At 43.1% G+C, this 18,570-nt stretch overlaps 1 protein-coding gene across 7 annotated transcripts in view; it reads left to right on the forward strand.

The window, feature by feature from the left end:
• tiam2a (TIAM Rac1 associated GEF 2a) overlaps nucleotides 1-18,570 on the forward strand; it is an 87,176-nt gene that overhangs the window by 44,774 nt on the left and 23,832 nt on the right. For all 7 annotated transcript variants that reach the window (XM_063908365.1, XM_063908368.1, XM_063908364.1 and 4 more), the window contains exons 4-14: nucleotides 1,363-1,816; nucleotides 2,344-2,516; nucleotides 3,360-3,584; nucleotides 6,705-6,890; nucleotides 7,172-7,315; nucleotides 10,695-10,751; nucleotides 15,211-15,387; nucleotides 15,906-16,010; nucleotides 16,096-16,174; nucleotides 16,303-16,392; nucleotides 16,900-17,112. In XM_063908365.1, coding sequence (XP_063764435.1) covers nucleotides 1,363-1,816; nucleotides 2,344-2,516; nucleotides 3,360-3,584; nucleotides 6,705-6,890; nucleotides 7,172-7,315; nucleotides 10,695-10,751; nucleotides 15,211-15,387; nucleotides 15,906-16,010; nucleotides 16,096-16,174; nucleotides 16,303-16,392; nucleotides 16,900-17,112 — 1,903 coding nt within the window. The remainder of the gene's footprint in view (nucleotides 1-1,362; nucleotides 1,817-2,343; nucleotides 2,517-3,359; nucleotides 3,585-6,704; nucleotides 6,891-7,171; nucleotides 7,316-10,694; nucleotides 10,752-15,210; nucleotides 15,388-15,905; nucleotides 16,011-16,095; nucleotides 16,175-16,302; nucleotides 16,393-16,899; nucleotides 17,113-18,570) is intronic.

An 18,570-nucleotide genomic window follows, 5' to 3' on the forward strand; every position in this document is an offset into this window, starting at 1 on the left:
TGAGATAAATAATAAGAAGACTACAGTGCTATGGAAGCTTGAAAAAGTTAGATTGGGAACCATTTTGCCCAAAAAAGCTGCCTGGGGTTTTCTTTCCTAGTGACTGACTAGTCCTGCAACAAGTTCCCTTATAAATCACAGTGGTGTTTCAAACTCTTCAGACTGAATTTCCTCTGTTTTCTGGGGACCATTTTGTTGAATGCCAAACCTCTGTGGCATATACTCCAAGGACTGCTCACAGTGCCTCCTTTCAGCAGCTCGACCAAAAATCAGGAGCACCTCCAGCTATAGTTCCCCTCCACCTGAACTCCAGGACTCTGTTGTGTGTTTAAAGGTCACGCCACAAATCTAAAGCTAAAGGCCAAGAACCTGCTTGAAAATGAAAAGCAGCTGGAACAGAACAGTGAGCGGGTAGGCAAATTAGGGCTGTGTCAGCTAAAGGAAAATAGAAAAAAAATCCACTCTTAGCTCAGCACAGATTTTCCTACGTCGGTACTACTCAAATACTATGTGTTTCATGGTGGCAGGTGGACGTAATGGTTAAATGGAGGCTGTCCTCAACTGAACGCTGTAGGTTCAAAGGGTTCATTGTCCCATAGCTAAACAGCAACCTACATGCTTTTGAGCACTGTTCTAGTCTTTGCTTATTATTTTGGGGAAGTTTACATCGTTTGCTAAGTTTAAACAGTAGGAATAGTATTAAAGGGTAAAGAAGATATGCAGAAGACTGGGTGAAACACAGGAACAAACAAAGATGAGCTCCGGTATGACGGCGCACTCTGTGTCTGGATGTTGAGAGCACTCTGCTCTGTTGCCATGGGCAAAATCAATGCTGCAATCTAGTCAAGTGTAGGTAGGCTGTCATTAAGCATGAAAGAGTGCAATTCCATCAAGTGTTCATTTGGGGAGTTGGGAAGCCACAGCAGACCTCAAATGATGTGAAATTGTCTGAGCCTGAAGGTTTCCTACCTCCCAGGTGCCGGCACAGGAAATTTGTCCCACTTTCTCAGCCCTAGCAAAAGATTTAGACTGTAATGCAGACTTTGAAGTAGGTTCGACTAGGTTTGACTATATTATTTCAAAAGTTTCTCTTGCACTTTTGCGGTGCCTTGGGGCTAATTGAAAGGAACGCATTTGAATCGTTTCCCAATGTAAACTCATTGCTCATGTTGAATTCAAAGGTGGGTGCATTTAGGAGAAATTATGATGTGTTTCTGCATAGGTGGAAACAATAAATCTGTCAACTAATCAAAACAAGTTATACACCATCAAAGGTGTCGAGTCAATGAGAAATGAGTCATGTTGCCCCCACAGGCTTCTAATTCTGCTTATACCTTTTCTAAACTTTTTTGTCTTTATCAGGAGACCCGCTACAAGGACCTGAGTGACGCCTTTGATAGTGGGGTTGATGGGCTGACCGTAGACAACACCTCCCCCTCTCAAGTCTCTAACCTCCTCTGGTTCCCCGGAGCCTCCAGGGCCCAATCATCAGGAGCCATTCACCAAACGGCCAACGACGCCCTGCGCCAGAACATCTACGAGAACTTCATGAGGGAGCTGGAGACCGGCACTGGACAGGGAGGAGGGGAACGCTGTGAGCGAAGAGACCCATCCACGGGCACCGAAGAGGGGGACAGCAGTAGCGAGTCGGCCGAGGGCTCCCTGGAGCAGCTGGATATGCTGTTTGAAAAGGAGCAGGGGGTGGTCCGACGGGCTGGCTGGCTTTCCTTTAAACCCCTCGTCACCCTCCACAAGGACAGGAAGCTGGAGTTAGTGACCCGGCGCAAGTGGAAGCAGTACTGGGTGACCCTGAAAGGTGAGTGTCAATCTGGGAGGAAGTGAGGGAAAGGTCAAGCAGCTATTGAGTCAAAGGATGTGCTGACTTGTGGTTTAAAAATAATTCACATGTAGGTAGATTATTCAAGCAGGTGAGTTTCTCTTTGTTTACAGGGTTTTCCTCTTAAAGCAATCATGTCCTTGACCATGGAGTCACGCCTGACATTGAGTCATGGTCCTTCCCTCGCAACCTTAAAACTATTGGAAATTCTGTTGTTGCTTTTTCCAAAATATATTCATTCAGGCCACAAAATGTGTGTTTGGACACAAATGCTGCTTACACAACACTGTTTTTGAGTACCTCCTTGAAGTTGCATTCTTTATCACTTGTGGCCTTTTGGGAGTATGTAAAGGACATTTTGACTGGAAAAAAATATGACAGTAATAAAAAAACAACTCTTACACAGAAACAGGGCCTGATGATATTTATCTGCTTGTTTTCTATATAATTCACATGCACATTTATATCAATCTCTTTGTCTTTGTATTTCTACTTACCTCTTCCAGGATGTACATTGTTGTTCTACGAGACTTACAGCAAAGGCTCTCCGGAGCGTGAGATGTCCCCTCGCTATGCTCTGCTGGCCGAGGACAGCATCGTCCAGGCCGTCCCCGAGCACCCAAAAAAGGAGAACATCTTCTGCCTCAGCAACTCGTATGGAGACGTCTTCCTCTTCCAGGTGAGAGCATTGCTCCAGACAGAACGTTGCCCTGAAATAGGTTGCTGATCAATCTTAAGAATTAAGCATGTTTTTCATCAATGAGAGCAAACTTATTTAACAAACCTAAAAGGTAACAAACAGAAGCATGCAGCATGTTCTGTAATGCAAGATGTTAGAGCTCGTGAAATTACAAATTTTGGCCCATAAGTGCACAACTTTCGAGCTAAAGGGTCCGAGAGCACATCGTATTTGCCCGTTGTGCTTACTGACCTACATATCACTACCAAATTCATGCCTCAACTTTTCTGTGTAGTCTCCTCCATTACAAGCCTCCTAGACCGCAGTGTGTGCCACGGCGTCCAGACCTACATCTAATGAAATAGTTCTGTGTAGAGCGGACATGGCCCCAGAGGCAAGCAGAGAGAAAATCATTTCTGTAGCATGAAGACAGCCAGGGTTTGATAGTGAGCCATCTTTTTTTATTTTGTTTCAACTTACATGGCCTGTGGAGCATGAGTCATTTTCCATCTTAAGGAGGTTCAACTGATTTGTCAACTGGCGTACTTCCTCTGCATGAATCGCTTTATAAAGACAGAGAGATAGTCATAGAGCGCTTCATTAACAAGGGAAATATGTCTTTAATATCAGCAACAGTTCACAACCCGTGCTTTCTCATAGAGGCGCCGTTAATCCCGCTTTCTTTTATTGATCCAGCAAAACCCTGCGTGTCAAGCAAAGATTTTAATCTGATCTATGATAGAATAACACAATAGCACTGCATTGGCAATATTAGCTTTTATCGGTAATATTGGACTTGCTACTTCATCAAATCGAACTCCCTGTCACTCCTTACCCTCACAGGCCAGCAACCAGACCGACCTGGAGAACTGGGTGACAGCCATCCATTCTGCCAGTGCCTCGCTGCTGGCCAAGCGCCAGGGGAAGGAGGATACGGTGCGCCTGCTGCGGAGCCAAGTTCGCGGCCTGCTGCAGAAGATTGATATGGACGGGAAGATGAAGAAGATGGCCGAGCTGCAGCTGACAGTGGTCAGCGACCCCAAGAACCGCAAGGCAATTGAGAACCAGGTAAGGTACCGATAATAAAGTACAGTGAGACTTAAGCTGAATCGGATGGAATGTACTCTAGCATCACCAAGAAAATATTTTAAACCTCTATTGCATCTTTCAATTTATGCCCTTATGACACATTTTACAGGAAAATACTTTTAAGCATAGACATAAGGCATAACTCATCTCTTTTGTTTACTAAATTTCAATCGGCTCTGTATCTTCATTCCACGTGATAGGTGTGACAACCACAGGATGTGCCCTACTTAATTTACCCGATTTTGTGACTGTGGTGACAAGCCAGTGTGTTATTTTTGTCTGTGGGTGGGTGAAGTGGCAGAAATGCATCAGTCCCCAAACGCATCGCGATGGGGCCCATGGGAGCTGCTCGCTCCCCGGGCATCAGATAGAGATTCCAGATGTTTTCCTGGTAATGGGCTCTCAACATGCATTATCCTCCTCCTCCTCCACACAGCCCGGGGGGGAATCCAAAGCACCCAGCGCTGGGCTGTAGCCTACATACAGTACAGCAGATTACTGATGGGAATGAGAAAGTCCATAATCTATATCTGAGCAAGAACCCAAATGCTTTTTCAAGAAAATGTTGTTTGGTGTGGAATGTTGGGTAATCAAGCTGCCATTTTGACTCAGGTGGTCAATGACTTGAAGTGTGTCTTACTAATGCTCTGCATAGCAATGTGGATTTCAGCTTTGTGCACTGACTTATACTTGAGCAAAGCAAAATGTATACTTATTGGAAGGGCTGTTATTTGGTCTTGCGTTAAAGTGGCCTGATAGGTAATACGAGTATGTTATTATAAAGAACAAGCAAGATGGAAGCTGAGCAGCTCACCGCAGTAATCACAGATGGAGATGTCACTGCCGGCCTGCGAGACTGACTGACTGCGTATCTGTTTCCCATTAGCCGGTGTGCCACCTCGTAGTAGACAAAGAGACAGACGGGGTTGGAGTCAATGATAGGGTCAGAGGGGTACGGGACAGGACTCTGATACAGGCGCCCTGAGGCTGATGATAGATTTAAGGTTTCGGTGGGGTTGTCTAGCGCCAACAGGGCATTACTTTGATGTCCCCCACCCCCACCCATGTGTACCAAAATCAGTGCCAGTAGACCTCTTTTGAAGACTACTTTTGCCCCCTTATACATACTCAAGCTAACGCACACTCACTGCGATCAAGTTGCATTGAAAGCGTTATTTTGCATTAGGGCTTTTGACAGAGAGCCAGGGGCAGATGTTAAGAAGAGATGAGAATCTGTTTAAAGAAAAACTCATGTCTGCCGAGCTTAATAGCTTTGAAATGAATGTAAATAAGTTGTGCACGCATGCCAGATGGGCACAAACATGCCCTGCTTTGTACTGATTTTGGTTGATAGTCTTCCTGTGCTCTTTCAATTCGCCAGCTTTATGAAGCAATAGATTGCAAGTAGGCCTTCCTCAGTGATGCACCCCAGCATGAATCATCAAATCGAATTTTATGCACAGGACTATTTTAGAACATTGCTGAATGAAGAGGTGGAAGGATATTCTAGTGTTGACAAACAGATCCAGATGGCGTGTAAATCCGAAAGCATGCTAGGATCTTGTGTTATGGTTATACATAGACCGGAGTTTTTCCAAAGCAGCACCTCTCCTAAATTTGTCTTTGCTTTTGAGGAAGGAGCTTATCTGATTTACTCGGTAATACCTCACTCCCCATCTGAAGTCATCTTCAAACCACTCAGTGGAATTAATTCAAAGCTCCTCCAGAAAACCGTGTTATATATAATGACCCAAGAATAGACCAAAAAATGTGCTTTGCTTACTCACTGTGGGGATTTACGTAGAAGGTCTTTGAGTTCAAATTCAGTAGAGTGAACATGTGAAAGATCCATGCTAAGCTATGCTACGCCAATGCTACATGTGCTACAATGCCTATAATCTCTTTATATTCAATGGCTGGTAATACGCTGGTATTAGCACATAGTTTAACGACCGGGTGCAACTTTGATGACTTGGGTTACTGGACAATAAGTGGCAATTACTGAGTTTTGCTTAAAGCCGAAACATAGTGTGACACCAAGAGATGAGTCATCAAGTTAGCATTAGTTGGCTTACATTAGCCACAAAAGCTACTCTTCATTCTAAACGAAGTAAGGCTGTAGCTGCGGACAGTTGTGTGATTTATTGCTGAAGGATTTCACTTTTTATTTGCGAGAGGAAACTCTGCTTTGAATGTTACCAAACTGATTTTGCAGAGATTCCTAACTCAAGTGTGCAAGGTCATGTTTTACCCAAAGCATGTTGGATTCCAGGCAGTTGTACTCATAGTCTGAGCCTTGAATGATAGTAATGGCTGAATGTCATTGACTCGAGGCTTGATAACCACCGCCACCTGCACAGCTGCGTACATAGCCGTTTTCATGGCTTTAGCCCTTAACATCCAACAGTATGGTCCTGTGGTGATTTCTGTCCAACCTCTTTGTTTAGGATGCTTGAAAAGTCAGAGTTTAAAAAGAAAACTGCCCTCATGTTCCTCCTCAGCTTGCTCCTAATTCTCAAGAATGCCATCAATGTAAATGAGAGCTAATAGCACTGTGCCATAGGGTGCGTTATTGTAAATGAACTCACAGTGCAGACGAGACCTATTAAAGTCAGTTGTTATAGAGGGTTTTTTAACTTGAGTGTTCTCATTAAAACCGGTCTCCAGCCAAGAAAAATAAGCACTTTCTCATAGCTTACATAGTGCGAACGGGGACAAGGGGGAAGTGACTGTAAAATGTGTGTGTTTGTGCATGGGGTGGAGGTTTAACTGGTGGTCTGGGCAACATCACTATTCTCTCCTGACTTGCATTAAAAAAAACAGAGATAGTGTGCTAGATTTTCAGCCCCTCCCTCGCTATCAAAGCTCCACCAATTTGTGCCCTCGCCCTGCATCAACATCTGCAAGCAATTGCATTTTGATGGAAAGCCCCCGGCTGACCCTGGATCTCCCTCTCTGGCTCTCCCTTTCCTGCCCCCTCCCCTCCCCCTCCTCTACCTCCCCTCCACTCTCTTTTCTCAGCTGACCACCAACAATGGTAAATAAAAATTCACATCCAGCATCTGTAAAGTAATTATCTTCCTTCCTTCCTTCCTTCAGATCCAGCAGTGGGAGCAGAACCTGGAGAGGTTTAACATGGATCTGTTCAGGATGCGCTGCTACCTGGCCAGTTTACAGGGGGGAGAGTTGCCCAACCCAAAGAGTCTGTTGGCAATCGCCAGCCGCCCCACCAAATCCACCCTGGGACGCCTGGGGATCTTCTCTGTCTCCTCATTCCATGCACTGGTGAGAAAGCCTCAGACAAGATGAATGACGAACCCATACACAATACATAATCAAATGAGCAGCAGTTTTGGGGATTTTTAAAATGTCCTTTTTGAATGTGATACTTCAGTTTGAATTTACTTGATGGTGTTACAGTAACCATTTAAAACTAAAAAACATCCAGAAAACACCCCCCTAATGCATCCCTGGAGGAAAATACACCTAATTAAGATAATCTGATTAGATGTGGATTTTAGGGTGACCTAGATGATTTCCAGTTCTGATAGTTTGTGTTTGTTCAGATGTGTTCCAGAGATGAGGCCACACTCAGAAGGCGCTCATTGTCCCTGACTTACAGGCAGCGCAAGAGGGGACTTTTCTCCTCACTCAAAGGCCTCGACAACCTTACGAAGAGGGGGCGGGACAAAAGACCCTCTGCATCGCAGGTACTACTGAACACACAGACAAATTCACACAGACAGGACTCGGTATTGTTTAAATGATACAATAAAGGTACTTTACATGCAGTATTAGTAGCAAAATGTTACCAGAAGTGGTTTATAGCACGTCATCATATAGTGATTACTGTTTCTTATATTGCGATAGACTGCAATGCTGTAAGCAAGTTGATATAAACACTTTTTAAAAAGTTAATAAAGTTGTATAAATGAGTATAAGGAAATCATAGCCATATCATGTTTTAAATTTAGAGTAAAATGAGTTTACTTGTGTATCATAGTCCCTGTAACATCCAATACCATAGCACTAGTTTTAGAGACTTGATATACAGTAGTACCACTAAAATATTACAATTCTCTTTTAATGTTTTCAATGAAAATCTTTCTTTATGTTAAATAACGCTATAAAAATATGCCAGAAGATTACATTATGAACATCATGTAAGTCATTATGTGGGATATTCTTGCCAGCCTTATGGGGTCACTTAGACCTTGAACTGACGCTAAATCATCTCCACTGAATCCCACAGTAATGAAACTCCTCAGGTGGTCTGGATTAGCAGATTTGTAATGCAGGATCACCCACTTAATTTATTTAGCAGGGGAAAATACCCACACAATAACATGAGCATGCAGAACTCACATGCATGCGTGCATAGAGTGTTGAGCTGATACTGCACACAGTCTCTCGGGAGGTACTGTGGAGAAAAACTGTGTCTTGATACTTACACCCTCAGTGCACATTGTGCATATTCATTAATGAAACACTCTGAACCTGTGTTACCTTTTTGCTTACTCACATGCACAACGGCATGAAAGAAAGCAAGAGGTTGGTAGAGTCATGAAGTGCTTTCAGCACATCTTCTCTCTCTAAGGTAATTTCATTAATTAGAAGCACATAAGCTCACTCTCCCTCCTGAGTGCACACCTCCCATCAACATATACACAGAGGGGCATTCCTTATCCAGGTGCAGAGTAGGGGGGGTCTCATCCTTCAGGTTAGTAATTAGTCCCATGCAAGCTGGTTATTTATTGGTACAGAGATTCACTACTCTCTTTCCAGAAGGTACGGCCCTTGAGAAAACTCCCCCCTTGGTGGTTTATTTTTAGAATCGCCACAGGATACACTCATTTGCTTCATCTTTTATAGACCTCCGTTCATTAGCTGAGCATACAGCAAAGGAGAGATAACTTGGGTTAGTTTTGTTATGCTGTGAAGCCAGTATGGGTCTGTTTTTGTTTGGCGCTAGAACAGTTACGAGCCAATCATGTTCCGCAGTAGGTGAGCCCTGACTCTTGACTGCTTACAAAATGTTCCCTGTCCTGTTTCACTTGCTCTTATCTAACGCACACATCCCACCACCTGCTCTGCGATATTTATATTTCGGTATTTGCACACGTCTGTCAGCAACTAGGTATGTGTGTGTGTGTGTTATTATTTTCCCGGGGAACTCCAGCCGGCCGGCCTAATGAGGCCCAGTTACGTTTCGCAGTGCAGCAGGCCGAGGTGGCGCTGCAGAACACACATGAATTATTGAGAGCCATATGTGGTAGATGGCATTCTCCACTTTTTCCTCATCCCTGCAGACACCAGCAGATGGTCAGCAAAAAGACACTAAATATTAAACAGCCTCCCTTTATTTTTTTCCCCAGGTCCGCCTTCTCTTACAAGACCATTTTAGTGCTTTTCTGGTATTTTTTTTTACATTAGGTCCTAACAAGAACAGAAAATGACTTCTGAGTGCTTCAAGGGATTTCTACAGTCCTGGGTTGTCCTGGACATCTGCTATTGCCGTTGTTTTCCTTTTTTTTGCAAAAGAAAAAGATGATTCATATTGTTGGTTCTATTCACTGTGGCCATTTCAAATGACATCATCAGCTGCTTGGCTGTTCTCTCATGTGCTGACGAGACACGTGTTTGTTTGCTTGAGAAGGATTTGGAAAGCAACGCCGTCTGAGGAGCCAAACTATTTCCATCCACTTTTGTTACCTTCTCAAGTTCTCAGACTGTGCTTTCTCCAAGATTAAAAATATCTTCCTATCTTTCTTTTGCTCTCCTTATCCGCCTTATTCCAACTTAAAATTATCCTTGTTTTTTTTGCCTCTATCCAACCTATTTAATCTCCTAAAGCTAAAGTTTCAATTTTTTCCCTTTGGTCTCGTCCTCTCTCTCAAACCTCCTGTTTCTTAGAGCATCAACATTAGCCCGCGGTTCTTCACCCACAGTTTCCATACTTACTCATCAGTGTTGACTAAGCTTAAATCCCATTTACCACTACAACACTGCACTTGACAACCTTTCCCAAAAGTCATGCTCTCCTCCCCCATCTCCTTCTCTCTCGTTTCTCATCTCATCCGTCTTAGGACTGCTATGTATACAGTAAGGAGCTGGCCGGCAGTCGGCTGTGGGAAGTAGGCCAGAAAGGTTTGAGGATTTGTGGGAGACTTGGTAAAGCTTTCTAAAATTAGTCAGTTTACAGCGAGGCAGTACTGTTTACAGCCACTTTATAAATGTACTGGAGGGAGAGTTACTGTACTCAGCTGCTCCGAGGTCAGATAAGGGTTCTTACTACCATAACAGGAGCGAGAGAGTTTTTTCCTCATTGTAAAGGAGACTTCTTTGGATTGTTTTGGGAGGAAAGTAATTCTTACCCTTAGCAAAGGGGAAAGAGCCTTCAAGCCTCTTCCGTACACCAATTCTTCAACTCAGCAGCCTTGGGCTTATGTCAGACCCCGTTTTGAGAACAAAATGCCCTGTTTCTGTCACCAGCTGTGCCAACAATCTTGCCTCTCCTTCCCAATGACAAAGTATCTCAGCAAAAACTGATCACTACGGTCTCTTCGAGCAAGGGCTGAAGTTACACCCTCACATAACGGATGACTCTGTGTCACCGCTGTATTATAGAGTTGTTAAAGCCTTCTGAGGCCACAGTCTGACACAACAAGCCTTACAATCACAAGCCAGGGAGGGGATCTGAAGAGGAGAGGTTGAGGAAGATGGAATGGATCAAGAACTGAGAGATTTTTCTACACTGAAGGGTGGCTGTGGAGATGGAGAAGGGGGGCCGTGTCCTACTCTCATCTGTAACTGGACTGCTTCCCCCTTTCATCTCTCTGTTACACAGAAACCACTCTATCCATACACCGCCTCATCATTTCCACCCTTGCACCTTCAAAGGCTACGGCCCTGTTTTGAAGCAGTATCAAAGCCTTGTACTCGCCACACGTAGTTTTTAATTAACTACATAATAGCACTGTGTGTGTCTAATATTGTGTTGCAAAAGTTGCTGCGGATCTAATCGCTCACGAGTGAATCATTGTGGTGCCCCTCTGTCTGCACTTCTAACTGTTTGTGTCTTGGTTTCAGATCTTTGAGAGCGACGCTGGAGGTCAAACGTACACCCTGCCTCCCAGGAGCACCGAGGTGAGTCATAGCGCTCTATAACTTTGTCCTCTACGGGTTTTGGATCTTTGATATATCTTTTAAAAATTCCAATGCCATCTGTCAGTGGTACCATTTTATGAGCTGAATTATCGGCTTCAGCGTGAAGTAGCCGTAGCAGTAGACATGTCTACTGTTTCTTTGACCTTTGCTGTCTTTCATCCTTTTGATATTACACTATTTAGAGATATTTTTACACAAAGGGTGTGCGTGTGCGTGTGCGCGTGTGCGTGTGTGTGTGTGTGTGTGTGTGTGTGTGTGTGTGTGTGTGTGTGTGTGTGTGTGTGTGTGTGTGTGTGTGTGTGTGTGTGTGTGTGTGTGTGTGTGTGTGTGTGTGTGTGTGTGTGTGTGTGTGTGTGTGTGTCTGCTTGTGTGTGTGTGTGTGTCTGCTTGTGTGTCTGCTTGTGTGTCTGCTTGTGTGTCTGCTTGTGTGTCTGCTTGTGTGTCTGCTTGTGTGTGTTACTTGTCCAGGATCAAAGCACAGATTCCTTTCATGTTGATCTGCAGGTGTCCGAAAGAGAAATCAACAGCATATCTAACAAGAATTTTACACCAGCGTGGACATGCGTCTAATTCAAAGCGTAATTGAGTTAATGGAGAGTGTTGAGCTGAAGTGTTGACCAGAAGCGCTCGAAAGCATGGATGTATGGATTTATGGGAAAGTAAAGTGGTGAATGATTGAAGAGTGTGAATGATGCCCATCTGAGCATCCAACTGCAGCATTTGCACGGTTATTGGGTGATTACATGCCTAGATCATGAAATACTGCTGTTAGCTAGAGGCCAACCCCCTGCTGTCCTCAAGCTTTTACATCTTTGTCCTCCTGATCAGACTGCAGTGTATCAGAGGGATCCTGTCAAGAAGAAGTTTGATATTTTGGGAAATATTCTAATATGCTTTCCTGTCTGTGAGTTGAATATTAAGCCACAACCAACAGCCAGTTAGCTTAGCATAAATACTAGAATCAGGCGGGAACAGCTAGCCTTGCTAAAGGTAACAAAATTAGCTTGCTAAATTACATTTTTTTAATCTGTACTAAATTTGAAGTTTAAAAACATGAACTTTACCATTTTGATAGTGAATTAATATGTCTTGGGTAGGCATTAAGAGGCTAAGGAAGTCACTGTTCTGGTTTTTGGAGGATACCTTACATTACCCTCAGACCGAGCCAGGCTAGCTGTTTCAACCTTTTTCCAGTCGTTGTGCTAAGCTTAGCTAACCAGTTAGGTACTGGTCGGATTTTCATTACCAACAACCATAATAGTGGTTTTAGTCTTCTAATCTAATTCTCAACAAAAAATATCCAAAATACACAGGCTATTCCTTTAAATTGTGGATTATTTTTTATCTACATATTAACAAGGCTTTGTATTTCTGAAGCGTCTTTTAATTTAGTAGCTTTAATATAGAAGTTCTGCCGCTGAGGATGTGTTCAGTGAAATAGAAGCAAGAAAATATGCATTCTTTTTAGAAAAGTTTTCAAAGGTTGATGTTTTCTATGTACATTTTGACCTGTCAAATACAATCTTACTCGATTAAATCAGACATATTTCTGGATGAAAAACAATCTGGCGCTGACATATGAGCACAATTGATGCTTTGAGACAGAGCAGGATGCTGTGAATCATAGTGTGAGTGTGTGGTGAATGTGGCGAGTGTTGAAACTGCCCGTGTAAACGATCTAGAAATGGACTTGGAACAGGAAGTGGTTTTGGGAAACAATAATGGCCTTCATTGGGTCAACGCTTTAATGTTTTTTAAAATGCGCACACCCTATGATGTGGAAAACAGCTCATCGCTGGGATCCGTTTGATTTAATGGGGTTTAAGACCCCTTCAGGGCGGGAAGTTGGGAAATTGAGAGAGAAAGCAGAAAGCACGGATGTATTGATTTTTCTCGACACATGTCTTCATCTCAGTCCTGATGACTTTGCCCCAGTTGTCCCAAAACCCCTTGAATTACTCTGATAAGCAATCATCTTCCACTAATCCCTTGAAGTGAAGTCAAGTGAAGGGTACATTTTAATGTGTTTCGTTACAGCTGCATGACTTGTGTGTTCTCTCGTATTGCTCACACCTATCCGCGAGACTTTCTCTGCTATCCTTTCTGCTCGATTTTACCCATCAAGCTATATTTCAGCATGCTGTCACTCTAGTTGTAAAGGTGGGACTGTTGCATAAAGCAGGGGGAGATAAATGTTTTTATGAAAGCTTAGCTGTCAATAACACAGAGGCTGTCCTGGTTTCCACAGAGGTTAAAAGGGAGTTCACATCGACAGGCATTTTCTCTCCATCTACCCACTTCTCCTGTTAGCAGTGGAGTGAGTGAATCGTTTTGACTGCCAGAAAACCACATAAATGTTTGACAAACGTGCACTCAGTATCAAAAACATTGTGTAAGGTACTATTTTAAACTGTGTTTAAAAAAAAGTGTTTTAAATAGAAAATTATTTAGCAAAAATGTAAATCTTTGACAAGGTCTGAGCACAACTTATTAAAATACAAATGGCCCTTTTGTAAGTAAAATATTTTCTCACTCTTTTAAAAACATATTTAGCTGGTTATTACAACCCACCATTCTTGTCCATGACATACTGATTCCTCTCTCTGTGTCACCACCTCTCACCGCACTCCACTACCCCTCAATTCACATGACTGCTTTAACTTAGAGAACAGACACCAGTGTGTATGGATGGTCATTATTGTCACCTTCTGTGTGTGAGAGTATGGAAAAGTGTGTCAAGGCAGTGGAAAGGGTGGAGTTTTGAGGAAATGAGGAGTAATTCTCTTTAAATAGATGTAATATAGGGAAATTGGCTAAAATTGTCTTCAACTGTTTGTTCTTCATGGTCACTCTATTTATTCAAGGCAGCGCTGTCATATTTGTGCTAGCCAGTTGCTAAGTGGAACAGAAAGGGTGTATTTGCGCAGCAGGCACTAAACCGCCCGACACTCCGCTCCATCTTTAGAAGCTGCAGGGTGGAGGACGACTTGCTTGGAAATAATTTCCATACTTGAAAGGAAAGTGAAGCATGGAATTATTTTGCTGGATGCAAACAAAAATACAGCACACACGCTCTTACCACACAGAGCACTTGTTGAAGTCCAGCGCGTGCCCACACCGTACTCTTGGCAGTATTTAATGGAACGTTGACCAGGCAACCGTTGGTCTGTCACAACCCTCTCTGACCATGAATGAGTGTACAGTGTGAGTCACTTGCTGGGCAGGTCAAACCAAATCTTAGTTTTCTGGTCAAACAAAGTTGATTGGACACTGCTTGTTTTTTCATCCTCAGTTTGTCGGCATGACTTCACATCCCAAATACGCAGACAAGGTGGGTGTTGAAGTGGCACTTTGTGGTCCCTCCATCCCAACAGGTTAGGGAAACATTTAGCTACGAACATTAGTGGCCTTTATTTTGGCACTGATTCCTAAAGTAGACTAGTCAAGGTGACGTTAAGAGGACAAATTAAGAAAATGTTTGTCTGTGCTGATGAGAACTTTGTGTTGCGCTAAGAGATGCTCTGAATCAGAGACTTGTCCCTTAAGGCTCGTTGTCTGGCAGGGAATTGCCTTTTTCCTGCAAGCTGCCACACAAACACACACACCTCTTGGTTTGTATTATCCCATAACGCCTTTAAAACATTACTGTACACCCAGAACTATTCACTCGTGCAATTATACTTCTTGGTCCAGTCTCTCATTATGAATGAGAACTCTTTGTAAGAAGTGCTGAATCTCTACTTTCACGTGGGTTTCAGTACATTAAGTTCATTTGAGCCATTCCTCAAAATCTGGGGCTTGATAATTGCGGTGTTAGGCGGCACTGTGGCGTTTCCCACAGCCCTTCAACGCAGCAGTGGCGCTTTTCCATCCAGAGACACAGAGTCGTGACCAAAACCCCCAAATGGCTGCATGAGAGGCAGAGCAGTTGGCTTAACCCCCCATACCTTAATACCCAGCTCAAACCTCACTGTTGACGCCACCAACGAATAATAACCTTCTCATCTGAAAGCTTGACTGATTTTCAAATAAACTGACCTGATCCACCACTGAAGTCAACTTGACTCTTGTGGCTTTTCGAACCGAATAAATGTGCGGATATCATCTGGACGTCTAGACCTGCCAGTCGACCCTTACCGATCGGCTTGTGTACACTGCCATTACTGTGACTATTATGTGGATCAACTGCCGTCTATGTTGTCAAATGAATTTCTGAAAGGGTAATTGTATGACATCTTTGCTACGCAGCTTGATCCATAGCCAAGCATTTAGACTAATGGAAGCGTATTGATTTGTGTGCTGTTACTTCCACCCTCCCTCCCCCGTGTTGTAGCTCCTCTCCCCCCTTTTCTGTTTACCCTCTCTCCTCCATATAATGATACTCACCCCCTTCCTTTTATCTTTCTTAACCCTGCCTTTTTCTTACCCTATCCCACAGAGGCTGGACATGCTGAGCAGTATCTACTCCATGTCGCCCCCTGAGGGCAGTGTGTGGGACAGCATCAGCGGTTCCACAGACGTGCTGACGTGTGTGTACATGCCAGACGGCCTGACAGTCCAAGTACCTGTCAGGAGAGACCAGACAGCCGCCGACCTTCTCTTTGCTGCCTGCAAGGTTGGTTTGGCAACCGATTGCAGGAAAATGATGACATGTCACCCCAATGAAACTGCAATATTCCTGACAGTTGTTGCAAAAACAAAGGCAGTCATGTCACTTGATTTATTTTTCTAGTAGGACTTTGTTTATGACGTAATAATGTGAAAAAAAATGTGTATTTTCCTATAATGTAAATACAATATTAATTTAGGAATTTTTAGGTTGTTTAATAGTCTTTGTTGGAGCATCTGTAGCAGCAGATTCTGTTATATTATGCCCCGATGCATTTCAAATAGCACACACATTCAGTCACTATTCACTGACTGCACATAGATGGACGTACACACCATAGGCCACATTCCCCTGGGTGGACCTTTTTTTGTTTACCGCAAATTTCTCATCAAAAAGTGTAAAAACGATGAATAATTCACGCCTGGGCCACACAGCAGCTGTCTGACTAGGCGTTGGTGCGTGAAACATGTGTGAAGATTTTGTGCATGCAGGCTGCTGAACATGAGGGTCTCTTGTGTAAACAGGTGAAACAGCTAGATGTGGGCCTGCACTGCCTCAGACTGCACCGGCGAGAGGGGCAGGGCGCAGAGGTCCGAAACGTGTCTCCTGGAGAGCTCCTCTGTGATGTGGTGAGCAGTGCAGTATCACACATGGACACACACATGCTCATCTTTATCTGCTCTTTGTTTAGTGTGTGTTGATGTCCCCCTGTAGGTCAATGATCAGTTGGAGGTGGTCCCAGTTAATGTGTTCACTTTACACATGAGCAGGCCGAGCACCACCGGAGACTTTGGTGAGTTGACGAACTAATTTAGTTATGTCTGTAATTGTATGTCCTCCTAATGATCCTTTAATGATGTAATCCATCTGTCGAGTTTCACTCTCTTTAATTGTCTCTATTTGTTTCTTTAAATCTTCCAGGTTTTGCAGTAACAGGACACATTGACAGTCAGAAAAACAGCAGGATTTTTGTCAGCGAAGTGCTTCCTGATGACCTGGCTTTCAACGCAGGTGCTCAACATATGTCTTTCAATCAAAAGCAGTAACAGAAAGAGTGTTTGTCATTTTTAATTAGCATGCTATTCTCCAATTCTTCTACATTTGCTCAGCTTGTTTCGCCAAAAACTTAACTATCAAATCTCCAATGACTAAAAACCTTAAAAATAAGCTCGATTTTTAAAGTAAAAACAGCCAAGATCTGGAATCCAAACTGGAGGAAAACTCCAATTAAGACATCTTTTGGGAGATGCAATGCTATTAAACGTGACCAAATAAAAGTAACCTTGTGATTAAAGTTACGGATTTCTCTTGGCTTAAATATTTTGGGGACATTTGTGATAATCTTAGTACCTACACAACAACATTTTAATACTGTAAGTCTAGTCAACATTTGAATGCAGACATTTGACATATTACACCGCCTAAGAATGACACAAATAATCCTGAAACCACCAATGTCATGGTCCCATGTGTGACTCTCCTCATCCTTTTCTGAAACATACTTGTCTGTGTTCCCAGGTCTGCGTCCAGGCGATGAGATCCTGGTGCTGAACGGCCGATGTGTGTCCGCCCTGGACCTCACGCTGATCCAGACGTTGTTTGCTGAACAAACCCTGCATCTGAGCCTGAGGCGGGACGGACCCTCGTCACAAACCGTTGCCTCTGTCCACTGGACCCTTCCTCACAACCAGGAGGTCCGCAGCAAACACCATCGAGCCAAGTCCTCCTCAGGTGCTTAATGCCTCGTGGATTTAAACCACATACAAACACATATAGGTGGTTATTAGTGGGGTTCCATTTGCACTTAGACGCTATAGATTTTCACTTAATGGCAACACTTAACGGCACAATGGAAAGTGAAGTTGATAGTGATACCCTTTAGTTTTAGTTTGATAGACAGATGGTGAGGGGGAGAGAAAAAGACACACAATTAAAAAAAGAAATTGTAGCTTCTGAGAAATGGTCGGCACACCCATCGAGATAGTGCTGTCTCATGCATATCTGCATACATGCGGTATGAAGGCTATGGTTTTCGCAATTTCTCTGAAAACCATCTGTGTCATTCTTCTTGTAAACAGCCCGTATCTGCCACTGCTAATGTCCAGTAGACCCCCTTTTTGTTGTGGGATCAGGTTTGTCCTTGTGATGTCCTTTGATCTGTACTTTCCGTTGCTTACAAAAGCAGTAAGAGCTGAGAAGTAGGTAGTTTTGTCACCTAAACCACAAAGCAGCCACCAAACATTTGCTCAAGTTAAGATCGAATCACTACTTCTGCAAAAGTGACTTGAGTCTAAAGAGATTAAAGAAGTAATAGAAAAGGTCCGGTTTAAGTTTCACAGCTCTGTGTGTCCTAGGAGAGAGAAAAGCCCAGAAGGGGGCTTTTGACCGCAGAGGGCTCGTTATCGCTATGAATGTATATTATCCTGTCAGCTTGGTTTAATCTCAGTGCAGAGGCGAGGTGTCAGAACAGAACAGGGAGGTCGTCCGTGTCGCCGGACAAACACAGCTGAGACCCAGCGGGTATGGATACAATTTGTTTGTTCAAGCTTCACTCTAAACGGTAAGCGATATATACCTCAACATGATAGAAAATAATCTTTTGTTTCATCAAGTCTACGATTTGGTTCAGTTTATATGATGTCAGATTAGATCAAAATTATAACCTTAGTTTAAAACACCAGTTATGTTATCGTGTCTTGGTGATTTCAAAGAAATACAAAACAGGAAACATGCCCATTTCATTACCTCAGTTTAGGGTGTTCTGTTATCGGATTGGGTTGTAAGTCTGTTTCGACACATGAAAATTAGTGGTTACATTTTTTTATTAAACATTTTGTTTTAAATCTGACATCTCACAGGCCAGATACACACATTATTTTTTCAATTCTGAAAAAGGAAAAGGAAATTTGAACTCATGATAGTGTACAAGAGCAGAGAGGGACCATTTTATTTTTTATAACAATTCAAATGTCTTGAAGGTTTTTTTTGGTTAACATGTCAGAGTCACAGTGAACAGAGTCTTTGCTATTTAGGTAAAGCAAGTATAATGACTTCAGAACTTTATCACAGGATGTAAGGGGTTCATGAACTGCACACCATCCCTCTGTTTAACCTTTTAACAAATGCGTTGTTTAGATAAAATATGCCAAATGTACCAAAACTATACTACTGAAATTATGTTGCATAACA

The sequence above is a fragment of the Eleginops maclovinus genome, chromosome 19, assembly GCF_036324505.1.
Source record: "Eleginops maclovinus isolate JMC-PN-2008 ecotype Puerto Natales chromosome 19, JC_Emac_rtc_rv5, whole genome shotgun sequence".
In the NCBI taxonomy this organism is placed as follows: Eukaryota; Metazoa; Chordata; class Actinopteri; order Perciformes; family Eleginopidae; genus Eleginops; species Eleginops maclovinus.